The sequence below is a fragment of the Acanthopagrus latus genome, chromosome 6 (assembly GCF_904848185.1).
Source record: "Acanthopagrus latus isolate v.2019 chromosome 6, fAcaLat1.1, whole genome shotgun sequence".
Taxonomy (NCBI): Eukaryota; Metazoa; Chordata; class Actinopteri; order Spariformes; family Sparidae; genus Acanthopagrus; species Acanthopagrus latus.
Genome location: NC_051044.1, coordinates 16,866,573 through 16,892,797, shown reverse-complemented (window position 1 = coordinate 16,892,797; position 26,225 = coordinate 16,866,573). Strand labels below are relative to the sequence as shown.

General features: G+C 42.9%; 1 protein-coding gene across 4 annotated transcripts in view; it reads right to left on the bottom strand.

The window, feature by feature from the left end:
• Nucleotides 1–1,013: 1,013 nt before the first annotated feature.
• The window catches only part of celsr2 (cadherin, EGF LAG seven-pass G-type receptor 2), a 65,285-nt gene continuing 40,073 nt past the window's right edge, over nucleotides 1,014–26,225 (bottom strand). The window contains exons 6-35 of one of the 4 annotated variants that reach the window (XM_037100466.1): nucleotides 25,827–25,942; nucleotides 25,617–25,705; nucleotides 19,256–19,413; nucleotides 18,720–18,883; nucleotides 18,292–18,417; nucleotides 16,008–16,177; nucleotides 15,248–15,427; nucleotides 15,043–15,156; nucleotides 13,662–13,818; nucleotides 13,324–13,465; nucleotides 13,112–13,232; nucleotides 12,101–12,284; nucleotides 11,851–11,952; nucleotides 11,633–11,727; nucleotides 10,130–10,339; nucleotides 9,713–9,896; nucleotides 8,763–9,081; nucleotides 8,326–8,493; nucleotides 8,106–8,229; nucleotides 7,800–8,000; nucleotides 7,537–7,711; nucleotides 7,205–7,317; nucleotides 6,922–7,004; nucleotides 5,712–5,838; nucleotides 5,507–5,617; nucleotides 4,856–4,986; nucleotides 4,690–4,775; nucleotides 4,234–4,608; nucleotides 3,717–3,930; nucleotides 1,014–2,477 (exon numbers count right to left, since the gene is read on the bottom strand). In XM_037100466.1, coding sequence (XP_036956361.1) covers nucleotides 2,453–2,477; nucleotides 3,717–3,930; nucleotides 4,234–4,608; nucleotides 4,690–4,775; nucleotides 4,856–4,986; nucleotides 5,507–5,617; nucleotides 5,712–5,838; nucleotides 6,922–7,004; nucleotides 7,205–7,317; nucleotides 7,537–7,711; nucleotides 7,800–8,000; nucleotides 8,106–8,229; nucleotides 8,326–8,493; nucleotides 8,763–9,081; nucleotides 9,713–9,896; nucleotides 10,130–10,339; nucleotides 11,633–11,727; nucleotides 11,851–11,952; nucleotides 12,101–12,284; nucleotides 13,112–13,232; nucleotides 13,324–13,465; nucleotides 13,662–13,818; nucleotides 15,043–15,156; nucleotides 15,248–15,427; nucleotides 16,008–16,177; nucleotides 18,292–18,417; nucleotides 18,720–18,883; nucleotides 19,256–19,413; nucleotides 25,617–25,705; nucleotides 25,827–25,942 — 4,564 coding nt within the window. In that variant the 3' untranslated portion in view covers nucleotides 1,014–2,452. Of the gene's footprint in view, nucleotides 2,478–3,712; nucleotides 3,931–4,233; nucleotides 4,776–4,855; nucleotides 4,987–5,506; nucleotides 5,618–5,711; nucleotides 5,839–6,921; nucleotides 7,005–7,204; nucleotides 7,318–7,536; nucleotides 7,712–7,799; nucleotides 8,001–8,105; nucleotides 8,230–8,325; nucleotides 8,494–8,762; nucleotides 9,082–9,712; nucleotides 9,897–10,129; nucleotides 10,340–11,632; nucleotides 11,728–11,850; nucleotides 11,953–12,100; nucleotides 12,285–13,111; nucleotides 13,233–13,323; nucleotides 13,466–13,661; nucleotides 13,819–15,042; nucleotides 15,157–15,247; nucleotides 15,428–16,007; nucleotides 16,178–18,291; nucleotides 18,418–18,719; nucleotides 18,884–19,255; nucleotides 19,414–25,616; nucleotides 25,706–25,826; nucleotides 25,943–26,225 lie in introns of those variants that run through there. The other 3 variants (XM_037100467.1, XM_037100468.1, XM_037100465.1) reach the window with 3 other exon arrangements.

The window sequence follows — 26,225 nt, the reverse complement described above, 5'->3', positions numbered from 1 at the left end:
CAAAGATAAGTTTTTAAATGATCAATGATGGTAGTCTGCACTCTGCTGATGCTCGCTGAGAGTGATGTTTAATTAAATGTTGACTGTGTTCCCATTTCAGAGGCAGCTGCAGCTCAGCAGAGGGAATAAATGAGCAGCTGTAGTGAGGAGCATCTCGCTCAGCACTGCACACAGGACGGGTTGTGATCGAAGAAGGAAGACAGATGAGCAGCTTTAGCACCACCTAGTGAGTTTTTCCTGCCTCGTTGCTTGTTGTCTTGTTTGGTCCAGACCTGAGGACTCAGCCTCCATGATGAAGGAGTAACACTTACCAGGATTAAATATTTTAAACACTTAACCGCTCAAACCCCTTCAACTGTGACATGTACGACTGAGAACAGTGTAAAAGACACTTCTTAAAAACAGGCTGAGAGATTTTTATTGTCAGCAGCCTGCTCTCGAATTTATTTTATATAAGAAATGTGCACGAGTTTGTTTTCTCAAATGCAATGGGTCAATTAAAGGACTAGTTCAGATAATTAAGATTCTGTTATCAACACAAAACATAAAATTATCATTTTTATCTATCGGTTTCTGTGCAGCCTCAGCTAATAGGATACGTAGTGCTGCACAGACGTGCTGGTAGGTTAGATTTGTAACCTTTGTACCGAGCGTGGCTAGTTTTCAGTTTTTACGCTTAGCTAATTGTGGCTGGCTGCAGCTTAATATTTAACTGTATTAACTTTGTTACCAAGCGTTCCACCAGAAAGTTAATAAGCGCCATATTCTAAAAATCTTTTATTATTCACCTTCAGCTGTGAAACTGCAGATTCAAGTTAAAGTATTTATTGACATAAAGAAGCTGTGATTTTCTAGTTTGTAACCTGGTATTTTATAGCAAGTTTTGGATTGATTCACCGGTGCAGTAGCGGGATGTAACCTTGATATAATGCAAAATGCATCATACAGTCAAAAAAACAAGAAGAGAAAACACCACAAGATCTTGGCACGGCTAAAAATGTGGTAAGAGGGAGGAAATGGTAGAAAAAAGTTTAATCAGTAAAAACAGGAGCGTCAGAGTCAAAGAGACATTTCTCTGTTGGGACACCAGAGTTGATATGATTGACCTGGTAGTGTTGATTCTTATGGCATCAATTCTATACATTAAATTCATATGGTTGGTAAAATGGCATCCACAAATATCACATCAACTTGAACTGAAAGTAGTAACTAAGGTAAAAGATATTTCCTCTTGAGTCTCAAGAACGATTTCCTAAAAAAACAAAAACAGGGAAGTTTACATGTTTACTTACATTTAAAGATATGTCCTCGGTTCATTTACAGGCCACTCTGTACAGTATAATGGATTACAGCTCAAATAGTATTACAGCACAATTTCAGATGTATTTTCATTATTTTACAAACCACAAAAGCTCCGTAGCTAATCTATAAAATACAGCTGTTTTAGTCACTGAACTCCAATGAATGCGTTCAACGATGACAAAATGAGAGCGCTTTTTAACGTCCATAAAAAATGTGCCCTCTGCGATTTACAAAAACAAACGAAAAAAAAAAAAAGATGTATCAAAAGTCCTTTTAAGTCCTTTTAAGGTCTGCACATGCAGGTTTCCCTCCTGGAAGGCCGAGCAGTGCAGAAGGCGACGAGTCCACTGCCTCTGGAAACGTCCTTCATGAGTGAGAAATAGCTTATACGGAGGATCCATCAGCAGGCAGGTACCGTTCTTTCTTCCTTGTTTTAAAGTTCAGAAATCCTCCGAGTCTGTGGACGACCTGCACTCGACCGTTTTTGTTTTTTTTTGCCTCTTGGACATTTCAGGCAATAAACCTGAGTCTGAACTCCTCAAACGTCAGACTGGCACAAACACCAAACAGAAATGTAAGCAGGCGAGAACCAGGAAGACGTCACAAAGTAGTGATGCATGAAAAAAAAAAACAAATAGGAAATTCCCTGAATGTTTGCAAGTCTACAACTAAATGACCCACCCAAAAACAAAAACAAAACAAAATCATGACCTCTGTATTGTTCCACAGTCTTCAAAACAAAATATATATCCTGGAACAAAAATAACACTACGAAAGATAAAATAAAAGAATCGACCACCAACACGTCCGGGTGGTAATAAAAAAAAAAGTGCATTGCTTCAAGTATGTAAACAAAATGATTCTTTAAAGGGACAGTGAGACTCGTTCTGTCAGTGTGCATGAGCCCGGGCCAGTGCAGTGACTCCTGAGGTTTGGCACACATGTATGAACTCGAACACACACATACACACTCACACACAATACAACACACACGCACACACACTTCATTAGAGGATCATGATGACGAGGGGGAATTCCTTCTTTTTCCACGTTTTTTTTAAAAAGGAGAAGTCCAGTGCTCCCATTTTGCAGTCAGTGTTGAGGAAGGAGGCTCTATGACCTGCAAAGACACACCCCTCCGTCAGCGCGGTCACATGGAGGTGTTGCAGTGGCTGCTGGGAGAACAGGGTGGTGCATGGAGGAGGAGGATGTGGGTGGTGGATTCAGGATGGATGGAGGGGAATGCCGCGCAAAATGAGAGAACACAAAAAGAAAAAAAATGAACACGTGAGGCGATGAAACACTTCAACACAAACACAAGCAGACACACACGTGTGAGCGGTGATGGATGCTGAAATGATGCACCAATCTGAAGACAGTGATCCTGATTGTTGTGAATGAGGATCAGAGCTTCATGGGATAAAATTAAAGAATAAAAATCTATGATTTTTGAAAAGAGAGAAGGAGCAAAGAAGGGTCATTAGTTCACTACAGTTTAGAGTTTTTCAGACTCGAGCATTGAAGTTTCTTTGATAAACGCCGTCGTCATGAGACATAAATATACATGGAAATGTTATTATTAATACAATTAATTACTATTATATTTCTGCTTGGAGAAGCAATACATTAACTATACTTTCATACAATGCCTGATTGTTTGTGCTTTAAAGGAACAATATGTAGTTCTGAGCAAGAAATTTGAACCAGAAGAGAGAAAAATACCCCATTTCAAACTGTTTCACTGTGTTTATATTAGCAGGATGCTGCTAATTTGCCAATCTTCTAGGTTCAAACTGCATCCTGCTCTTTCAGCTATGAAAATAAAATAATAGCTTGTATTATGACTTTATTAATACTGTAAATATTTCATGTCTGATTTATTGTCATGTCTTTATTATTTTACACTGAATGTTAAATTTACATCAAGTATTCAACAGCTGGATGCTCACAACAAAGCAACAGATGGGTGACGTCTGTGTTCCACGTGAGCGAGCAGTGAGTACAGAACAGAGAAATCCTGAACTGGTCCTTTAACAGGGATGGATAAAGCATCTTTTAGTAATCCATCCAACGCTTAAAGTCACTAGATCACTACATTCTCAGGTCCAGTTGTTAAATCTGTTTAGATCCCTGCACGCTGTTTGGTAGCAGGATGGGCTCTGTCTTCATTTGGTTTAACACTGAAGATAATCAGGCGGATGCGAGACAGACCACAAGCAATGAAAACAAACAATCAGTGAGGACAGCGACACGAGTCGTAGTTTGACGCAGACATTTGAAGGAAACACTGAATGACTCCTGCGACGCACCGTGATACAACAGTGGACGTGCTGACAGGTGGGAAAAAACAACACTGTCCATGCTGGTATCTGATGTTGTTCTGTTGTTGTGTGTCGTCTTGTGTTAACACTCACTCTGATCCTGATGAGTCACCGTCCACCGTCCCCGCCTTGATGCTCATGGCGACACCATTCAGCTGATCCGGCAGGCTGGCTTTAGCCGGCGCGGCTCGACTCTCGCTGGAGGAGGATCCCTGCGGAGACGCCGTGCCCGGGATGAGCTCGTTGTGGATGCGGTCGAGGCCGTTCCTCTCTACAATCGGAGACAGCTGCTTCTTCTTCAGGATCCCTGCGCAGGAAGAAATTTTTTTTTCCAAGTATTTCTTTGGCCTTTTTACAGATAGAACAGGATCAAGATACGATAGGAAACATAATGTGTGTGTGTGTGTGTGTGTGTGTGTGTGTGTGTGTGTGTGTGTGTGTGTGTGTGTGTGTGTGTGTGTGTGTGTGTGTGTGTGTGTGTGTGTGTGTGTGTGTGTGTGTGTGGTCCCCAGGCTGGAATTTGAACAGCAAGTACAAAGCCTCTGTTTTTTTTTTTTAATTACATGTGTCATTAACTCCTGCAGGTGTTGTGTGTCAGGCTGAACTTTACCTCTGTGTGGGTGGGCGTTGAGGTTCGGCAGACTGGGCAGCAGCGTCATCATCGTGTCCTGCGTCCTGCCGTCCAAAAACGTTCGCGCGTCGTGTCCCAGACTCAGCTCTGCATTGGCCAGAGCGTCCGGCTTCAGTCTGTCTGTACCTGCGAGCTCGCTGTCACCGCTCACTGCTGCTGCATAATCCATAGGCCAGTGCATCTTACTCAAACCGTTGTCTGGTCTCTTGCCCGTATTAGATGCAAGGTTTTCCCAGCATTCATTGGGGGGGAGTGGACCCTCCTCGTCCTCGCTGTCAGACGAGTGTGTGGAGGCGTAGGAGCCGCTCTGGTCGTCCTCTAGAGACAGGTCGCTGTCTGAGTCGCTGTCGCCATCTACAAACAGACAGAGGAGAGGTTGATGTCGTCGTACCGTTACAGTTAAACTTAATAAGCGAGACTGAAGAGATAAAATACCATCCAAGCGCTCTTTAGTTTCATGGAAGAGTGATGCGTGGTCGTTGAGAGCGATGTGCGCCTGACTGTTGCTGAGCCCGTCGTCCCTGAAAAGACACAAAAGATCAGTTTAAAGCTGCTCCTGTCACTCCGTCAAGTCACGCAGCATCTTCATCTTTAATCTCACCTGAGGACAAACGGCACGTAGCTCTGCTGGCTCTTTCCGCTCTGCATGGTGCCGTTCAGAGACACACTGGAGTCTCCAAAGGGAAGGTGGTACAACCGGCCGTCCATGTAGTTGGCGTTGCATTTGTAGCCCTACAGAGACAAGGGGAGCAAATAGGAGTGTTTTAACAATCTAACAAACGGTACAGAATTAACAGTTGGAGCTGCTGATAAAAACACACATTGATTGAAAATGCTTAAAGGATTGGTGTTATTCTTAATTTTTCTTATCATCAATAAATCCCGTAAAAACACTGTTTATATTTTGGAGAAGTTCAAACCTCCTGACATCCTTCTTCTGTCTGGAGATCAGAGCATGGAAATGTTTATGACAATTAGATTTTTTAAAAAAGCAAAGCACCAAATTGTTAAATTTAAACACTAATTAACAATAAATGTGAAACATATTGCTTTAAAAATACATCTATCTGATTTCACGGCATTTAAATCTCCCTCCCATAATTTCATTTGCAGCGTCTCTTATCTGAACTTTTCTTTCGTGGATTTTTCTTCAATTCCCTCAAACAGCTGGTTTGTGTGTGAGTGTGTCAGCAGCTCCCCAACATGTAACCAAAGCCATCTGACTGAATGAAATTTCTGTCGAGGGACTCACTGAGGCCTTGGATTTGATCATGTGATCCGGACGCTTGCGGCTACAGCAGTACTTCATGGCATTCCTCGCTTCCTTATTGAAGACAATGCGGAAGAAGAAAACAAAGGGACCCTGGACGACAGAGGAAGAGAAGAGGGTGAGAAAAACCACAGAAACCAACCCGTGAATGAGATTTTACAGGGGAATGAGGTTTTAGAGAGCTCACCTGGACGCAGTTGAAGCCAGCAAACAGGTAGTGGAAGATGATCATGTCGCTGTTGACGGAGAGCAGCGCCAGAAAACATGTGACTGAAACCAGCAGGAGAACGCCACATGCTGTCTTCAGGCCCGAACTGCAGAGTATGAATCACATGAGGGAGAACAGAGAGAAGTTATTGAGGAGCTGTCAGGATGATTTCTGTGCATTCACTGAACTGAAGATGGAGCTCAATGATAAAAGTGCACCGAAGCGGCAACATCAGGAGAAACAGAGCTGCATATTGTCTCATGAGCAGCTGTTTTCACCAGTCTATTATTCAGAGAATCAGTCATCTGCCAATAATTTACATTTTAAAATGCCACAATAGAGAATGTACAACACGGCTGCATTTATTATTCTGTTATTAATGATTTATTGTTCTGTTGATCAAATGTTAAAGGGCAATCAGAAAATGCCATGTATGACTTTAAACTGTTGTTTTGTTTGAACAAAAGTCCTATTGTTCCCTTTTTAAGTTGACTTCCCTATCTGAGGAAGAGAAGCATTAATATAAGCAACTTGACAGACGAGAACTGAGAAATGAGAATGTGGTGCGTTTTTTGAAAAAAAAAAAAAAAAAAAATGTGTAAGATGATGACACGATTTTTCAATTATCAAAATGGCTGTTAAGCTCTAATGTTTTCCAAAAAACCCTGGAGTAAACAAGTTTAGATGAAAAAGACGCTTCCAAACCATGAAATAAAGAGTTCAGATGGTCTAGTTTGGATGTTTTTTGAGGCTTTGTTGCAAAATCTGTGGTCTGATTTTGTACATTTTTGAGCATCAAAAAGAAACAGCTGGAACATTTTCTCAGTGATAACGTCACAGATTTGTTTTGTGCTTGCTCTGTAGTTTTATTGTTAATAAACTGTCACTCTAGTGCAGCTTTTCCCTGTTGTGTCTTTTAATATGAGCCTCTCTGTCTCAAGTATTCCAGCAGAGAGAGAGAGTGTTGCGAGAGGAGGTTGGATCTGATGCCAGCATTGTTAAATAAAAATGGGAATTTAAATATTGACATCCATTAAATGGTTAGTCGAGTTCTTCTGGTTTAAATAGAAAGTTTGAGTTTATGAATCTCCTCCCGCTTGACAAAACGTTAAGTACAAAATGACTCTAAAGAAGGCAGTGTGTGAACACTGAACAGTGTTTGTGCTTATAGTCTGATCGGGACACTCACACACGCGGCTCCTTCTTCTCGATGCTGTGGTGTCTTAGTGTGCAGGACGCTCTGGACGACAGGATGTACAGGAAGATGTTCATCTGTGGACACAATGACAGGCCGCATCACTGCTGACATCAAGACAGGACTTCTACTTAAGTATCAGATCTGAATAGTCCACCTGCTGTGTCATTATCAGTAAACCTTCAGTGCCAAACAATACAGATGCACACTGCTGCTGATGTGTATCTACAGTACATTATGATATAACAGTTTTCATGGGCTGATCGCAGGGACTCACCGACATCACCATGGCGATGGGTCCAGCAAAGCTCCAGATGAGAGTGTCGTACATCGACAGCCAACAGAAGTCTGGGTTCCCGTAGCCTTCAGGGTCCAGTCCCACCGCCAGACCTGCAGAAAGACGGGAGCATCAGAGACGTGTCAGAAAGCGACTCTATTACCATGAATCCATCTCTTGTTGTTTTTTGCCCCGTCGAGAATCAAGTTTGAACTTTTGAGGATTTAAGATACTGAAAGACAAAAACTGGATGCCAAGACTTTCCAGGTGTCCCCCCCTGTGTACCTGAGGTACATTTCTGTGCTTTTAAGTGAAATCATGAGGGTTCAGACCTGTGATGAAGGCGGGCACTCCCCAGCCAATCAGGTAGTAGAATCTCATGGGTCCGTAGTTGATGTCTCGCACTTCGCTGATCATGCGGTAGACGTGCAGCCCCTCCAGGAAGAGCCAGGAGAACGTGCAGAGGTAGAAGAAGTGCAGCAGGATGGCGATGACCGTGCACACAAACTGAATAAAAAAGCAGAGCCGGATGATTAAACAGGTAAACAAAAACATTAAAAACTGAAGTTGAATAGATGGAAAACTAAATGAATACCGGGTTGTCTGCCTGGTTGATGCCCAGGATGAAGATGAGCTCAGAGAGGAAGAGTGCGGTGGCGCCGTTGTTGATGATACTCGTCTTGTTGCACTGCATGGCTCTCAGGCAGAGGAGGAAGATGGTAGTGAGGAAGAGGAAGCCCAGCGTCACTCCCACTGTGCTCCATGTCAGGATTTTGATTGGAAGAATCTCTCCATTCTGACACAAATGTCACGTTTAGGGAAAGGAAGAAAAGTTTGAGTTGGAGAAGCGTGATGATACGTGTCGTTTAATATAAAGGTGAAATGTTTGGTTGGCACTCACCTCCCTCCTGGAGATGTCCATGAGCACGGCGAAGCTGGTCATGTGATAACACTGACAGCTGATGTGGGTGTTGTTTCTGAAAACCACCTCACAGCCCTTTGCCGACCAGCCGCCGTGTCCAGCACTGAAATGTACACAAAGATGAAAAGAATGAGAATGACTCAACTTCATCCAGCTTCATCATCAGCTTTGTGTGTGTGTGTGTGTGTGTGGTGCTCACAGTATGGAGTGGTTCCAGAAGACACAGATGGGTTTGGAGCGCTCCTCAGTGGTGACCAGGCGGAACTGCACAGTGATGGGCTTGTCCAGCGTGTGCTGCAGCAGCTCGTCGTTGTCGTGGACGGTGATACTGACCACAGGCGTGTTGATGACTGGACGCTTTGGCACCCTGATGACAACAAAGAATATAAAACCACAGGATTAAACGAATGAATTCAGAGAACAGTTATAACTCTGTTGCTCTGGACAGCGTGAACAATATTTATATTCCCTTGAAAAATGAAAATAAAAGTCTCTTCTTTTGGACCTCGAGAGATACTCATGACTTGTCTGCCATTATTTGGTGTCTGTTTCTGTACTCAGTCAAAAAATGGACTGAAAAAAAAGAAAGATTTAACTACTAAATCACATCTTGCTAGTTTTATTAATCGTGCTCACCGCAGACTCCTCTTGTCAGGATCGTAGCTCTCTGGTAGCAGCGCGGCCAGGCTGTGGAAGATGATCACACTGGCGATGGCGTCCTGCTGGCTGTCATCAGGGTGGCGTCTCTTCCTGTTGGTAGAGTGGTTCCTCATGGAGGACTCTGGGAAGACGTCCAGGTGCCTGTGGCCCTTCGTGTCCACAGGTGGTTGGAAGACAGAATCGGGCAGTGTGACGGCCGTCTCCAGGTCAGCAGGACGGGGGCCCCTCAGGGACTGGTACCGCGGGAGTTTGGCTCCAGCGAAATTCATCTTTTTCAGACGATCCACAGAGATGACTGAGGAGAACACACGGGGAGTCAGAGGTGCAGAGGATGGAAACCCGCTTTGATCAGATCACTGCAGGATTATTCTGTAGCTCACAGTGATCTCTGAGCAGGATTTCTGAAATGCTAAATTTTGTTGTCTAACTGTTGAATTATTCTGTATTTTAGTAAATGTCATCTCTCTACAACACTTCACACTAGAAAGAGTTTGTTTCTAGTGGAAAATCATAACCTCCTTCACTTTATTTTAATTTGATCATATTTTTTTCTTGTTTTTTTTTTTGCCAGGATTAGTCAAATTTGTAATACATTGAGTCAAAATATAAATAAATTACCTTTATTTACTGTGTTGATCTCAAGGACACTTACTCATTCATTTAATTCATCTTTAAAATACTTTGCGAGTCAAATGCCAAACAGAGCCTAGTTTTGGCCGCAGAATAGTAATTTCTTTGTTTTCTGTGATTAGACATTTAACATTTGGGATTTTTTAAGATATGTGCCCACATTTGTTCTCTTTGCTATCCGTTCTTCAGTAATCCACAGTAAGATGCTGTCTTGTTAACATTATTGATCTCTAATTAAAAATAAACTTTAGCCTTTAATGGCTTTCAGCATTGTCACATCAAGGTAAACCTCTCACCTATGTGTGGTGTGACGATGGTGAAGGGGCTCAGGTAGGTCTTCCTCATGTTCTGTGCCACTGTGTTTGCGTAATCCTCGTAGTGTCGCAGCAGCGCCGCCGTGCCACCTTCCGAGTGCTGGATCAGCTCCCAGTGCAGGCGTGTGTCTGGAGACAGGATGGCGCTGCCCACACGGACCAGATTCTGTGAGAAAACAGCGAGAGTTCAATGTGACAGGATGCCACAGCGGAGAGTGAAATGAAGTGTAATGTGCTCCCTGCAGATACAGCATGAAGTCCCGCCAGGCAGGACTGGCTTCCTGCGTGTAAGCCATTTTGTTTACTGGAAAAACTGCAACAATCTCTTGTTTGTACTTTGTTTCACGTTGTGTTGTGAATTCTCCGATGGAGATATACGGTACGCATGTGGCTGTTCACCTCAGTGAAGTGGACGTCCTGTGTGGCTGTGAGGTTGAAGCCCTGCTGGTTGCTCTCGTGCTGCAGGAGACTCTGTGTGAGACGATATGCTACTTTCACATCGCTGCCGTAGAACTTCTCTGTGTGCAACGTGGCGTTGGCCAAAATGGCAGCTGTCTGCTGGACCTGTCCAGAGTCCAGGAGCGACGCGTTACGGTAAAACTTGTCGGACTGGAGAAAGAAAAGAAGCACACAAGCATTTAGTAACTTAAACATATCGATGGCCATGCTAATGTTGTGGCTCTAGGGATGGATGTCTGTTGGTCAGTTCAGACTGAACATATCTCAACAAGTATTGGATGATCTGCCATGAAGAAAAGTAGAAACATTAATGATCTCCAGAGAAGGAATCTTCAGGTTTTAGGTGACTCCTGACATTCTCTGTAGCCCCACCATGACGCTGACATTTTGGGGTTTCGGTCGAATGTTGTAACAACTTCTGGATGGATTATAATGAAATATGATATTTGATATTCATAGTGTGCAGAGGATAAATAATAATGACACTGGTGATCCCTGGGATTTGATCTAACGCCACCAGCAGGTCAAAATTTTCACTTGCCCAGACTGAAATGTCTCAACAAATATCAGGTGGCCTGCTGTGAAATTCAGAATCAGAATCAACAGAATCAGAATACTTCTTTAATCCCCTGGGGGAAATTGTTTTTGTTCCAGATGCTCCATGCAAAGTAGGATAGAAATACAGCATGAGTGGAAACAAGGGCTAAAGTTCAGTAGAGACTATGGTTGAATAATAACTATCTATATTTCAACTAATGAAACGGTTTTGTAAACCACATCTGGGGCAAATCTGCATTAAGTATGGACTTACACTAAGAAGACGTATATTACATATTATCCATCCACCCATTGTTTGTAACTGCTTTATCCTTTTTATGGGGTCGTGGGGTTTTTGCTGGAGCCAATCCCAGCTGTCTCTGGGCGAGGGCAGGGTACTCCCTGGACAAGTCGCCAGCTTATCGCAGGGCCTTATTACATATTATCATTTTGTTAACTGTTCACTTGTTATTTTCTGTTTCTTTCTAGTTTTCTGTTGCGGTTTGGTTAGGTTAAGGAAAACATGGTTTTGGGTTAAAACATACCTTTCTTTCGGACCTTCAGTGTCCAGTTAACATGAATTCATAAAGTTACATTTTACAGTATTTAAAGTGTTTTACTTCTCGAGCTTCATGTAATCATTTGGTACGTTTACTCTCAGTTAGGAAGCTGATATTTGTTATTCATCTGATGACTGTGACTGGTTGCAGCAACTCCCAATTTAAGATGTCCTCTTTTTTTAAGAAAGTTTTTCTGATGAGGGTCTCGTTCCGAAACAGTGCAAATAAATGTATTTTTGTCACACAGTGTGCAGTAGATTTGCTTGCAACCTCTAATCTGTTCCCCTACATCCTTCCCAGTTGTATGAGTTGTGATTTCAATGTGACAGTGAGTGAAGCTACACACCAGAGCTTTCAGCTTGCTGAAGGAGACGGAGGTACAGTTGAAGAGATTGGGAGGCAGCCAGCCCTTGTGCTCGTCACAATGTCGAATGGCTGTGCCTGAGAAGGAGGAGAGAGAGAGTTGAGGAACAGACTGCAGAGCAGAGAGACGGCTTGAGGCGAGATTCATATATTGCCATTATTATATGGTAATTAGATGAGCTGCCTGGAAAACCATCATACCGAGCGTTCCCTTGGGACAGGGAACTGCTGCAGGGAGACCAAACTTTGTCCTGGGCCACCAGATCCCAGCCTCGATGGCCTGAGGGCAGCTGTCATAGATTACTGAGAGATGGAGCAAGAGGGAGAGTAGAGAGACAGAGGGAGATGATGAAGATAAAAATAGAAAGTTATTCAATGTATTCGTCACCATAATGAAACAGGCATCATAAATAAGGCATTGCAGTGACTTGATAATATGACATGTTCTGACCTTCGCAGCCGTTAGGAGAGACCTCAGCGAAGGGGTTGTCACAGCGGTCGCACTGGCGTCCGATGACTCCGGGTTTACACTGACACTGGCCGCTCTCTCGGTCACACGCTCTGGAGAACGAGCCGACAGGGTAGCAGTCGCACAGCAGGCAGGTGTCGCTGCCTTCAGGACGGTAGTGGTTGTCCTGGAAACGGGAGCGAGGAAAGGGAAGTGCTGATGAACCATTTCTTTTGTTATCAATGTCTCCACACATATTCCCACTTGAAGGGTTTGACGAGCTGCAGCTGCCTGTTCAGGAACATCTGGCTGCTGAAAGACCAGTTTCTCATTTATGTTCCCCACCTGAGTTCTCCTAGTGAGCCTTCAGCTGTGTCACAACGACATACTACATACCAGATAGCAGATACCAGATATGTGTTCACAGTGACCCCATCGAATTTACTGCAGAAAGTCAGTTTGTAGAATTTGCTCATTATTCTCCCACAATACAGTGCAACAACAAAAATCCTGTCAGGGATACTTTCTCATGACTTAATATCAGACACGACCACCTTCGAGGTAAGATGACAGTGAAATGTATTTATTTGTTTTATGACCATTTCACTTGTTTTTAAACATTTTCACTTTTTTTCTCAATACAAGCATGAAACATCTGTATCATTTTCTCCAGTGAATGGGATCAGGAGCTGCTGATAAGCTAATTGAAGGAGATCTTTCCACTTTAAAAGACCATATCCATCATAGCTCATTGAAAAGGTTCACGTGACCATTTTACCTGAACAACAATGAAAGTTATTGTTTTGTGACCTCGCTTTCAGATGTCATTATGCTAATCAAGATGATTCTGATTCATTGCCGGTTTACAGCTTATCCTGTTTTGATACGATTTCCTTTTGTACTTAATCTAAATTGAACTCAATGAATAAAAGTAAAGAAAAGAAAGACAGAAAAATAAATGCCTGAAGAAAGGAACACCTGATCAATGTCATAGATCAGAGCTGCAGGTCTCACCTTGCACCGACACTCTCCACTCGTCTTGTTGCAGTCCGAGTCGAAGCCCTTGTCTGTCTGACAGTTACAGGGGCCGCAGGTCTTGTGGCCCCACCAGCCTCTGGGACACGGCAGGTCGGTCCTGTACACAAACACAATAGATTACATCACGATGCAGAGGAATAAAGCACATTACACACAAACAGAGTGTGACACAAATGTGAGAGCTGTACTTTTTCTCGCAGTAATAGCCAAAGTAGTTGTTGGGACAGTCGCAGGAGTAACCACGAGAGGTGCTAAGCTTCCTGGTGCACGTGGACTCGTGCTCACAGGGGTTCAATGAGCAAACATCAGTGCAGTTGGTGCCATAGTAGCCTGTGAACAAAAGAGAAACTGATGTGAATAAGCTGCTGTGCAACATGGCCAGCAAACTGTAATAAGCATGGAAGTAGACATAAACATAATTCTACATAGGCTGTATATACATTTAAAATATGATGACTGAACAGCTTAGACATCTTTATATGACCTTTCAGCCAGTAAGATGTTATGTTCGTGTGTGCAGACTGACCAGCGAGGCAGGTGCAGGAGTGGCTGTCCCAGTCGTCGCTGCAGTAGCTGTTGACAGGACAGGGGTTGGAGCTGCAGGGGTCGGGCACGCTGCAGCCAGGCTCCACGTTCACCTTCCTCGCTTGAGACAGACTCAGAGCGCCTCCCACCCGCAGACCCTGCAGTCAAACAAACAAACACGTGAACAACTCCACAGAAGCACTTTATGCATTATTAATTTTCAGATATTACAGGCAAATCTGCAATTTCTACAGGCAGCTCAGGTGCTGTGTTTGTGTTTTATCAGTGAAATGTGCAAAATACGTGAAAAATGCCCCAGTATGTGCTGCAAACACAGAAGTTGCTTTTAAAACACTTTGAGTCCGTGTAGCTTTCATGCTGCAGATGTCAACCTGCACTCCATCACCAGCTCAGGAAGTTAAGTTTTTTTTCGAACACGCTGAGTGAGCATGACTCAAGACAAAAGTATTTAGGTTAAAGTAGGTCAAATCTGTTTGAAGAGTATTTCCTTTTATCTATGGGCAGTGTATAACACACACACACACACACACACACACACACACACACACACACACACACACACACACACACTCATTCAATTACAGCTGAACAACTCTGGATGCTTTGTAACTGAATGATGTTAATAACCCTCATAGACATGGAGCAATTTTAGAGGCGCCTGACTCTCCTGCATTTAATTTGTTATTCCCACCCTATTCTAGCAGTCAACATCAAGAGCCATACATCATTTGATTCAGATGAAGCTGGAGTTTCAGTCCGGCTCATTCACTTTATTCTGCATCTGGACATTCTTAAGGAAGTTACAGCTGTGGGTTTCTTTGACAAATCAATGCTTCAGAACACGATGGTGTGATCATGTTTACTACAGAGACCCTGAAAGCCTAAACATGATGTGTGATACCACTGAAAAGCTTATTAAAGAATATGCATATAATTTGCCTTGAAAGGTTATTAAACCTTTCAGAAAAATAACTATTTATAGCTGGCAGTTGGTGTCTAACTCTGAGTGGTTTTTTTTTTGGCCTTTTCTGGCTTAATTGACAGGACAGCTGAAGAGTGTGACAGGAAACAGGGTAAGAGAGGGGGAGTGACACGCAGCAAAGGGACCCAGGCCGGGAGATGAACCAGACTCTGAGTGTTAATATCATTATAGTTTTTTTGTATGACTATTATTTCACCCTTGTTTGTCTTTTTTTATATGTACAATCTCAAATTAATACTTTTTCCTCTGGCTGTCCGTCTACATTACCCCCGTTTATCACTCCTACGTTATCGAAGTCAACACTTTTTTCTTTTTGCACCAATAAATAAAAAAAAAGACTTGAAATCTGATATGAATAGAAGCTATACTAGGGACGTACCTGTATACAGCCACGGAAGCCATGCTGAATTTTCCCATCAGGCCTCGCCAAACCACCAATGCTCACAGTCTTCAGCTTGGAGTCCCGCAGCTTCCCGTCCACCTCCATACTAGCCTGAAAACATGCAGGACACAGACTTTTATGAACGCAAAACTACAAGAATAAATTCATGGTGATTTAAAGTAACTTGGATACAACAACTCACCAGGTAGAGCCCCTGATCTAAAGACAACACTGCTTTGTGCTGGCCCGCCGCTCCCCCCAGACTGCTGATATCCAGCTGCAGATGATGCCAGTCTCCGTCGTTCACCAGCACCTCCTCCACGCGGGAGAGAGTGGAGTCTTCCCCTCTGTGCAGCCCCATCAACACACTCCCCCCGCGCAGCTACGAAGGCAGGATGAGAAAGAGTGGAAGGAAAGAGAGGAGACAGCAGGAGGGAGATTAAATCGATGTTCAGCAACAGAAGAGATAAAAGACCACCAAGAATCAGCAATGTGCCACACGATGAAGAGAAATATTCCTCTCAGACAGTCTATGTTTCACTCTGTAGTCAGAGTTCAAACCTTGAACTACGTGTGCAGGGCTGGAAATAGATTATCAGACAATTATGTAATATCAGAGAGGCGTTGGTCTAGACGGGCACAGAAAGCAGTCAAAGACTTGGCTGAAAATGCCTCAGATGTTACAATGAGTGGCTGATCAGCAGGGTTTTGAGTCAATGTCCTCTGATATTCAGAGACATTGCTGTGACATAGATGGCCAACAGGTGGAGCCTCAATCCTATCATGCTGTATCTGTCTAAGACTTCAGGTCAGAGTTCAGGTCTTTGCTGTCAGATTAAGTGACAAATAACCGAGCATTCCTTCGAAATGTTTCTTTTCCTCCCTCTTGAGAATAAAGAGACATTTCTGTGCATTGACTATAAAATTGCGGAATCGAGACCTAAATGACCTAAAATAATTACCTGCAGTGTGAGGTTGTGCTGCAGGCCGGAGGAGATGTGCAGCAGTGTAGCGCTCGCCTGACGTGTGCGGAACATCAGCTCTACATGCCAGGGGACGGAGCCCGCTGCCGCCGCCATGTTGTTCCACTGCAACAGACTGTTACCCTGGAAACGCTGCGGACTCGCCATAACTACAGCAAAAAGAGGTCAAAGAGCAGATGAAATGTAAGGAGAGAGTGAGAGGTTGGGAGGAATGATGAGTGAGTCATTATCATCAAGTCCAGTTCGTCCTCTGACATAAAATCTCAGTTTATCACATAATGCTTTACTTCATCATCTGCCTGCTCACCAGACTGGAAGTTTGGACGAATAAGATTCGAGGATATTGAGGTAAAAATATAAAACAGCATCTGTTTTAAGTCTCCCTCCAGTTAAGAAAGTGTTTTTCAGCGTGTTCGACATTTGAGCTTCACTGTGCAAAATGATGTACATGCAGTTTTTCACATTCATCTGCGGTGGAGGGAAAAAGCATATCCAACATGAATTCTTATTCAAAGCGGAGTATTTCTATATGACTTAAAACATGTCTTGAGGGTGTCTTATAAAACCCTGGTGACTTCTCTGTTATTGTAGCAGAGACATTTTCATTTCAAATAATTTAAATGTAGTTTCACTCATGTTTGTGTGCACTCACGCACCTCCACCGTCTCTGGGGTCTGAAAGAAGCTTTCTGGCTCTTTCACACACCGAGAGTGACACGAAAGGACACCCTGCCTGATGTGAGACAGTTTCCCTCTCATTACTCTGTCTCTGTGCAAAGTGAAGAAAAGTGGCCGATCGAAATGATTGATTAAGGATGGCAACTGAACCCGATGTACTGCGGATGTTGTTGTCGGATTGGGGACAGGAGAGAGATACAAAAGGAGAAACTGCAGCACAGTTTCAGTCGCTCTGTTTCACAGTCACACAAGAAAATAAAGTAAAAGTCAAGCATCTTTCAAAGCACCAAAAACTTCTAAACTGTTGAATGTTCTTTGTTTTACTGGGTGTTTGTTTTAACTGTGAATGTATGTTTTCATCATGATTATTTAATGCCGTGCTAATCTGGTGTGAGACGGCAGGTGACAGCAAACAAATATCATAACAGGATAGTTTCATTTTAAATAGCGATTGTTTTTGATTTATATGATTTCAAACAGGATATCTAAGTTGAAGCATGAAACCATATTCACATGGCAGCCATTTTTCTCTTACAGGCACTGCCAAGTCGTACAAACGTAGGGAATCTGACAAATCATTATCATCTCACTGCTTCCTCATCGATCACCAACTGAAAAGACGATTGGCTAATGCAAATCTGCAGGGACATCGGGCCATAATTCAAGGTAAATCAACGTGTTTGATAACAAATCAGCAAACATTAGCATTCAGCCACTTCCTAGCTAATGTTACAGGTTGATATTAGTGCCAGGCAGTATTAAATGTGTCCAAGATGTGCAGCCAATTGTTCAAGACTGTTGTTGACTAAAACACCTTCAAGCTATCAAAGCTCATTAAATTATGTATAAAGATCAATATCATGAGATCACATTCCCAGTCTTTTCCCGCAGACTGACACATCTGTCCTCATTTCAATACTCCAGAGCAACTTCTTTTCCTCATTTTTATAGCTGATATGCATGAATTATGCTCTCTTAAGTAAGTCTTTTTTTCAATGTCAAACATAAAAAAAGGCTGGCCGTTTTGCCACAGTCATTTAAATTCCTCTGTCTCTTCTCAAACTGCTGTAAACCATAAATCAGCACAGAAGACAGCTGCAGAGGATCCGGTGTGACAAATCCAGACACTGGAGAACATGACAGAAACATAAGAAACATGCTCTGTGTCTTCAAAAGTCAAAAAAGCAGTTAATCTTGAATGGTTCAACATCGTCTAAACCAGAGGAAATTCAACCTTGAGAAGCTTGATTCTCACAATTGAAACTGAATCCATCATAAATTCGGCATTTCAACTAGTCATCAAAAGGCTTTTTATGACTATGAATGTTTAAAATCAAGTCAGGAGCATCACCACTAACTGCACATAATGGATGTTCCACCTGTTATTTTCAAATGCAAATGCAGCAGCGTCTGCAGCAGTGTGTCTGTTACTGTCTCCTCTCTGCTTATTTTAACCTGACGAACGACAGCTTCGCGCTCGGTGACAAGTTCAGTCCCGGGTCTCGGGTAAAAACTGCAGACAAATCCGTGTCCCGTCTCGTCTTTCCGCCCTGATGCCCCGCACTCTTTCCACTTGACTCACTCACCTCTTTGGCAGTTTTGCCCTCCGTATCCGAGCGGGCAATCGCAGCTGAAGGAGCCCCACAGGTTCACACAGGTTCCTCCATTCAGACACGGGTTGGTGTTACAGAAATGTCTTTTTGCAGAGCATCCTGTGAGGGTGAGGGAATAAGAGGTTGATCTATCTGTTTGATCTGCTCTACCTCATTATTTCATCAAAGTAGCAAAGCGTTAGAGGGTAATAAAGTATTCATAGCAGGTACAACGATCATTTCCCACTGACTCCACTTCCCCGCTGTGCTCATTATACTCGTTGTTATTTTCTTTTCCTCTGCCTGTCTCTCTCACTTGGCTGCTTGAACAATAAAACACTGTTTGACTGCAGAACAGTGACAGGTTTAAGAGATTAAGTAAAGGATAAGCTGTGGAAGCCAAACAGCAGGTCAAATCGTACCTGGCAGAGTGCCGTTGTTAGCGATGAAACTGGCCATGTCGATGTGCTGGTTGTCGATACGCAGGTTCTTCATGCAGCCCACGAACTGCCGGTTGCGTACGGGGAAGTCCTCTGGGAGTTTGGGGACTCCTCCGAGGAGCAGCGGGCCGGTCAGGTCCAGTGATCTACAAAACATGGAACCCATGAACATTTACACACCCGGGGTTTTTGCTTTTCCTTTACATCATCAACACTAATAGGAGGAATGCATGAAAAATTCATCACACACAGAGAGAGTTTCGCAGTGTTTTTTCTCCCCCCGGAGATGAAAAACAGAAAAAAAAAGATAAACATCCCGATAAAGGACCCTGGAGATGTTGAACTTTATTTCAAAACAAGTTTACTCTCTCTCTTAATAAGCCAGCTGCGAAGAAAGTAATCAAGTAAATTACCGAAGTCAATACAGGAGTAATGAAGGGATGTGAGGCAAGGAGTGAAAGGTTATATATGAAATTCTTCTACATTTTCATGAGAGAACTCTGTTGATGCACACTTACTTTTTGGACCCTGATTGGCTGCCCTGAGCAGAGCAGGTGTAGTTTCCGATCACATGACCGAACCGGAGGGCCACGGAGGTGTCGCAGTTGTCCACCGTCACTACAACGACCTTCTGGTCCGAGGGGCCCTGTGGCAGGCCAGCCTGGTTTAAGATCGGCTGTGGAGGGAGAGACAAACTCATGAATAGAAAGATAAATCATGGAGCTCCGTCCTTATGTTTCTGGGGAGGCTTTGGACAAAACAATGAGGATTAAGAATGCACAATGCCTCAGCGAAGTCTTTGTGTGCACTGGAGAATCTGGAGAAATGTTTGTGGCTCCTTGGTTAGGTTTTTCATTTCATCCAACAGAGAATTTAACAATGCAACAATGTTTTTTGTGCTTTTGTAATTGAGAGAATTGTATAAGGATTTGTGTTTAAGTAAGTAATAAGTTTGGTGCAAGTATTAAAATAGCTCGATTAAGATGGACAGATAAGAGAGGTTGTTTTCCTCCTATAGTAATATATTCATTTGACAATTCCTAAAAAAAGGTTTGTCAGCATAAACATAACTAAGCGGTGAGGGGAAAAAAGAAAAGAGAAGATGAAACAGATGTATCGTGCTGCTATTTTTAAGGTGCTGAAGTATTTTGGTCACCCAGGATTTATTAATAGGACTCAAAAATAGGTTGTTTTCTGCTGAATTTAACAAAAAATGAATCCATAAAGCAGTACAGAAACTCGTGGGACTCTCAGCCAGTGCTTAGCTGTATGTAACTTTCATGAGGCAGATTGAAAACTGGAGCTTTGAAAGTGAAAAAAAAAACAAAAAAAAAACAACCACATAAATGATCTTTTGCATCTCACTCAGTTCAAGCCCCGTTCATCTTTAGTTCGCTGTTGTCGAGTATTTTAATTATTCATATCATAACAGCTAGAGCTGAAGGCAACGGCTGGCAAATGCATGTGCGCGCACACACGCACACACACACGAGGAGAAGAGCTCTCTCTCTGCAGGACATCGTCCCTGTCCACAAAGGATCTTCTTCATTGTCTGAGAAATCAATGCAGGGAGCAACAAAAGGAGGAGGGGTCTGCGAGGGAGCGAATGATGATCCTGTCAATAAAAGGTCGTGACCTGTTTTCAAATCGGCCAGTTTCTCTGAGGTCACGTAGAGCTCTCTTTAACCCCTGAGTGGAGGTTCAAGCTGGTGTCGCGAGCGGTGACCAGCCTCACTCGGGGCGAGGACTGGCCGCTGAGCTGTCAGCTGGTCAGACAGGATTTAGGCAGGAATTAGCTGGTCTACATGAGCAGAGATGATATGAAGTGTTGGCTCATTGCTGATGTGTCGATGGCAGCTATTAAGCGCTGTATTGTCTGACTGTTCTGCTCTCTGTGAGGTTAAACTAAAATAGATCCTCGTGAGCCTTAGGAATGATAATTTCCTGACTGCTCTGCTGATATGAAGCCTCGTCTGCGCTGTCTGATCCCGTCATTTAAAAGCTCAGGAAAACAACACCCAGCTACAGATAGAGTGTCCATTTCCTTGGCTGGTGCAATGTGTTTAGCAGCTCTATCACAGGAAATCCATTAAGACAAAACACACTTCATCAAGCAATCCAGTCATGACAAATATGATTCAAGCCCAAGGCACAGCTGCAATTAAATTTCCCTCACATGGTTTTCTCATAGAGTAGATTAGATTAAATCTCCATGAGCCTCTAATAATATGACTCTGTAACGGAGAGGCTGCAGTTAGTTACATTCCTGCGCTCACTTTGTGTCTTGTGATCACAGTGTGTGCTGAGTGTTAGTGATGTGAATGAGATGAGACCAATAATAACCGTCTTGCTGCATGTTATTACAACACCTCACCTGAGTCACTTTAACATTCTGGGGCAAACAGAAATGTCACAGAAATATGTGCAGGCTGCAAAATGTACTTTGTTCTGTACAATCCAAAATGCCAAGTGAATGTTCAAATTCAAAACATTGTTTTTCTGGCTGGTGAGTGAAGCAAATCTACCAGGTACTTGCATATTTTAGCACTCATTTTTAGGACTAAAAAATGTGTGATGTAGATTCGAAGGACAGAATAAAGCTTTATCTCACCAAAACAAAAAAGCAGCAAAAGAGCATGTAATCTGCAGAAAAAAGACAAACAAACAAACAAAACACTGTCAAAAGCACGCTGGTAAACTATACTCAGCGCCTAAAGCCATGCCAGACTGTCGACAAATCGGAGGGGCAGAGGTTTGATCCTCTGCTACGGCTGCATGTTGAAGTGTCGCTCAGCAAGATACTGAAAACTAATTTGCTGTGTGTGTGCCTATAATGCATATATGTTGTATGAATGTGCATGTGAGTAGGTAAATTGATTGTGAAGCACTTTGAGTGACCAGAAAACTGCCAAACCATTTACCATTTACCATGTATGTGGACACATCAGTGCTTTAAGCCTACTGCTAAAGTCAACATGCTATGCTAACTGCAGGTATAATGTTTCCCATGCTCATCTATGTTTAGTGTGTTGGAACACAAACATTTCCGAATTAGTGCTAAAAGTGCATCTTAAGATGAAGGGAATGTCATAAATTGTGCTGGGAATCTAAACCTGTTGATTGTTATAAAGAGGAATCTTAAAACAACATAATGTTATTTTTCTATCTTTTTCTACCTGTTCATATTGTGACTAAAATCAATTGTGCAGACCCACATAAAACAAAGCATAAACCTGTTAAATACAGAATCAGGCTAAGCAAATGTGGTGCGTGGCCATCAGCATCTTAAGATGTCTGCTATGTTAGCCACATTCCTCGTCAGTCCAGTCTGCAGTTCAGGTGAATGATTTCTTCCTCTACAACAGGCCCTGTTATCAAGCTCTGTTCCCACAGGAAGTCTCACCATTCACTGCTCAACACTGAAATGTTAAGTAGATGGAAACAGACACTAATAGACGCTTTTACTTCTCAGTTGATGTTTCAATTTGTTACAAATTTGTTGATGATGAAACAAGTAAACATGCAGTGTGAACTGCCAAAGGTGAAATCATCCGACATGCTTTTTTCCACGGTTTTCCCGTCACTGTGAAAGCTCCGAAACAGGCAGCGCTCCAGATTGGACGCTCCTTTCACTGACCTCTGCTGTCATCAGTCACGGCTGTTGACTCTCCAATAATGACTCTCTGTCAGGATGTCTTTCTGCTGCACAAAACCCTGTCCTGTCAGCGCTGATTGGAACGCACATATTTACCCAGGGCCACATTAAACACTGCTCTCACTCGCCGCTACAGGGGATTATGGGAATATGAGTTCCCTGTCACAGAGGGTGACAGGGGTTGCGCAGGAGGAGCATGGCAGCAAGCAACACAAATATGGGATCTAAGATTGACTGGAAAAACCATAGCAACAAGAGGGGTTGGCCCTGAAGCGCAGCGTCCCCGTTCAAAGCCCGAGTCAATACTTCTCTGGGCTTTTCTTTACCCTCCTTTCGCTCCTCTCCTGCTCCGCTTTTCTGTCCTCACTGGAGAACAGAGAGTCAGGGGCACCTTCCCCGGGGCCGCATCATTCACTGCCCATGGTCCCAAAGGAAGCAGAGCCAAACACAAAGGCAGCGGTCATTGCCATTCTCCACAGTCCCCCGCCATCCTGAAAGCCACATTTCAATCTAAAATGCCCCCTCCCCGCCTCATCCTGCCCCACCCCCTGCGGACAGGGACGGGTCAGAGTGGGCCACCATGGGATACCTCCAGAGGGAGGAGGAGCCATGTTTCTACCTCAGCGACTCACAGGATGTGGAACATGAGAGGAGGATTAGTTCAGCTAGAGCTGGGGGCTGGACCCCAGAAACTTGTGTTGATGCTTAATACTAAAAGTATGGCATGTATTCAAAATAATGAACCTAATAAGTACACCGTTCACAGACACAAATCATGAATTTCTGTTGCTCACTGTTAAGAAATAATCAAGTTACTGAGAGGTGGTTCCAGAATGCTATTTCAAGTTTAATGATTATGGGCATTTAATCATGAATTGTAAAAAAGGCTGGGCTAGAAAATCACAACATGAAATGTTCAGACCTTCTCATGACCACGCCTGACACTGAAAAAGTAGGATTGCAAATGATATTGAGAAGTGAAAAGTATTACCTCACTACTTCTACTCCAGAGCTCGCTCTGTACCTGCAAACCTTAACAGATCATCTTCAAACATGTGGCACACATACAGATGTAAAACGAGCGGGTCAGCAAACCAACAAAAGAATTTTGATGTCATTTGATTTTAGGGTTTTGTAACAAAGTGATTAATGAGCCTATAATGTGTTCATGGCAAAGAAAAAACTAGTTTTCGTCCAAGATCGACAAGATTCCCCCCCTTCATCACTTCTTCTGGCTAAAATCTGACACGGACACGTTATCATAGACACTGAATAGAAAATCTGAGCAGCAGGGGTGTTGCCTGGCAACATCTTTATGATGCAAAGTGACTTCCTCAATAGACTAAAATGTGACATCCTGTGTTGTTGGTCCTGGCTGGGAAAGTAGTGAGACACAACAGCTCCATACATTCTTCCACTGATTGAGTTGTTGTGATGTTCTTATGGAGAAATGTATTAATCAAAACATATTTAATCCAGTCTGAACATGTCTGGAGTAACACTGCCTCCCTACTCTCTAGCTTTCATTCATTTACCCTCCCCTCCCTCCCCTCTCTTGTCTGAGTCTCTCCCTCCATCAGTGTCTGGTTGGCACGTTGGCTCTTTTCCAGATCATCAGCCTGTCAGCAGCGATTCTTTAGTCTGACAGCGCAGCACCACTAAAGAGGCAGAACGACAAACTTACACAGCTCAGGGTTTCCTGTCTGCCCTCTGGTTAACACGTACTACAGTTATGGATGTCCTAAAGATTAAATTTTTTTGTCGAGAAAGCACATGAGCTGCCAGTCATCACTGCAGTCTGTATGGCAATAAAAGTACACTGTCTGTTGTCTGCAGCAGATCAAACCTGTGACCTGATTTCACTCTGAATATCTTCTGTAACTATGTCTGGTATTGTGCTGCCGCCCCTGTTGAGGGGAGCAGTAGCTGGCAGACTTAACCAAAGGTATGTCAGCTAATGTTTGGTAATTAAAGACAGAAAACCAAATGATAACATAGTGGTGGTTTAACATGCACAGTCTAATAAAAAAAAACAAAAAAAAAACAGTTTGACATTTCGGGAAATACCCTGTTTTGCAGATTGAAACCACTGAGATGACTGTACAGAAAATGAAGCTACAGCCAGCAGCCAGTTAGCTTCGTTTCAGATGAGAAATAGGCAGAAACAGGAAGCAAAACCTTCTGTGATTTGTAATGTTAGTGTTGCTGGTGGTTGGATTTTGTTGTCTTTGGACAGAGTCACGCTAGCTGTTATCTCGAAAGTCGGCACTTGCATCAAATTGGGCTGTCCAGAGAAAATGCAACAATGCAACACAAATGCAACACTTCACACTGGAGATAAGAAACACTCACACTGATGAGGGATGTAAACAATACTGTGTCACACGTAAACAGTACACTTAAATATGTTTTAGACATTTTAGGTGAGAAACAGACAGTGAACACTGTCTTGTTTTCAAGTTCAATCAGAGTATAACAAGTCTGAGCGATGCCCCTCAAACAAAATGAGAAAGACACTGAGGGACGGCTCTAACTAAACTCTTTGTATCAATGTGTGCATACAAAATCTGGAACAAAAATCTGTAGTTGATACAACAGCTGTAAATGCTTCATCTGTCACAAAACACGTCATCTGTTTTTGCTGGCAAAAAAGGCTCTGGGTGCAGGCAAAATGGAGAGAAGTTCAACACCGTTCATTGCATTTACTACCAACACCGTAGATGTTCAAAGCTGGTTTAAATGCTTATTAAATATTTTACATGGGGTTGTAGTTTCAGAAGGTGAGTCAGTGTATTTCCCAAAATGTCAAACTTTTTATTCAAAAGAGAAATGTTGTACGTCCGAACAGAAGTAAATTAAGAGCTCTCACTTGTTATTACTTATGTGGGAACACTTAATTTAAAGCTCTTTGCATAAGATCGACATGTCACCTGACATGAACATGAAGGGGCCTTGATTAATGTTAATGACCATCATTATTAAGTGTCATTAAGAATCATGCAATCAATTTATGTCATCTCTGATGGGGTAGGTCAGGGTTAATTGAGCAAAAACACTTAATGACAACAGTCAAAGCATAATCGAGATTCCTGCATGTTCATGAAAGGTGTCAAGAAAGAAATAGGAAAAATATTAACTCCACAAGATTTCAAACATAACCATAGTCCAGCATCTGTAGGTAAATGGTATTTGAGGAGTTTCTGTTCATTTATCAAGGATCATACCTTGTTGTAGTAGTGCACCTCGACCACGTGCCACTGGCCGTCGCTGACTCCTCCGGGGATGTACGGTGAAACTGTTGTTTTGGTCTCACCTGGAAAACAGTCAGAGGTGAATAACTGCAACACACTTAAGACAAAAACACCATGAAACAAAACAAATGCATTTTTTCAGTAAATCATGATAAAGAATGGGTAAACCAACAGCTGTTCTACCTGCAGAGAAGGTGAGCTGTATCTGCTCATTGATGATTTCCATGGCGATGAAGTCGTGTTTCTCATTGAAGCGCCCGTTGTAGAGTAACAAACCGTTTGGCTCTTTAGAGGCAAACCTGTAGAAAACAGACAACAATTTAATTTAATTACATTTGACACGCAATAGTCCTTTCACTGTTATGTTCATGGATTTATCCCATACATATGAATCAAAGGCTGGGGCTGGATTATTTTTCCATGGAGTTAAAGACTAATGTTCACCTTAGATGTTGTCCAGAAATGATTAAAAACACATCAGTGAGACACACTGTTGCACTGGGTGACTTATTCATCAATAACTAGGTGCCGTACATTTGTAACCTGATGTCTTTATTTTACCTGACTAACAAAATACACTTT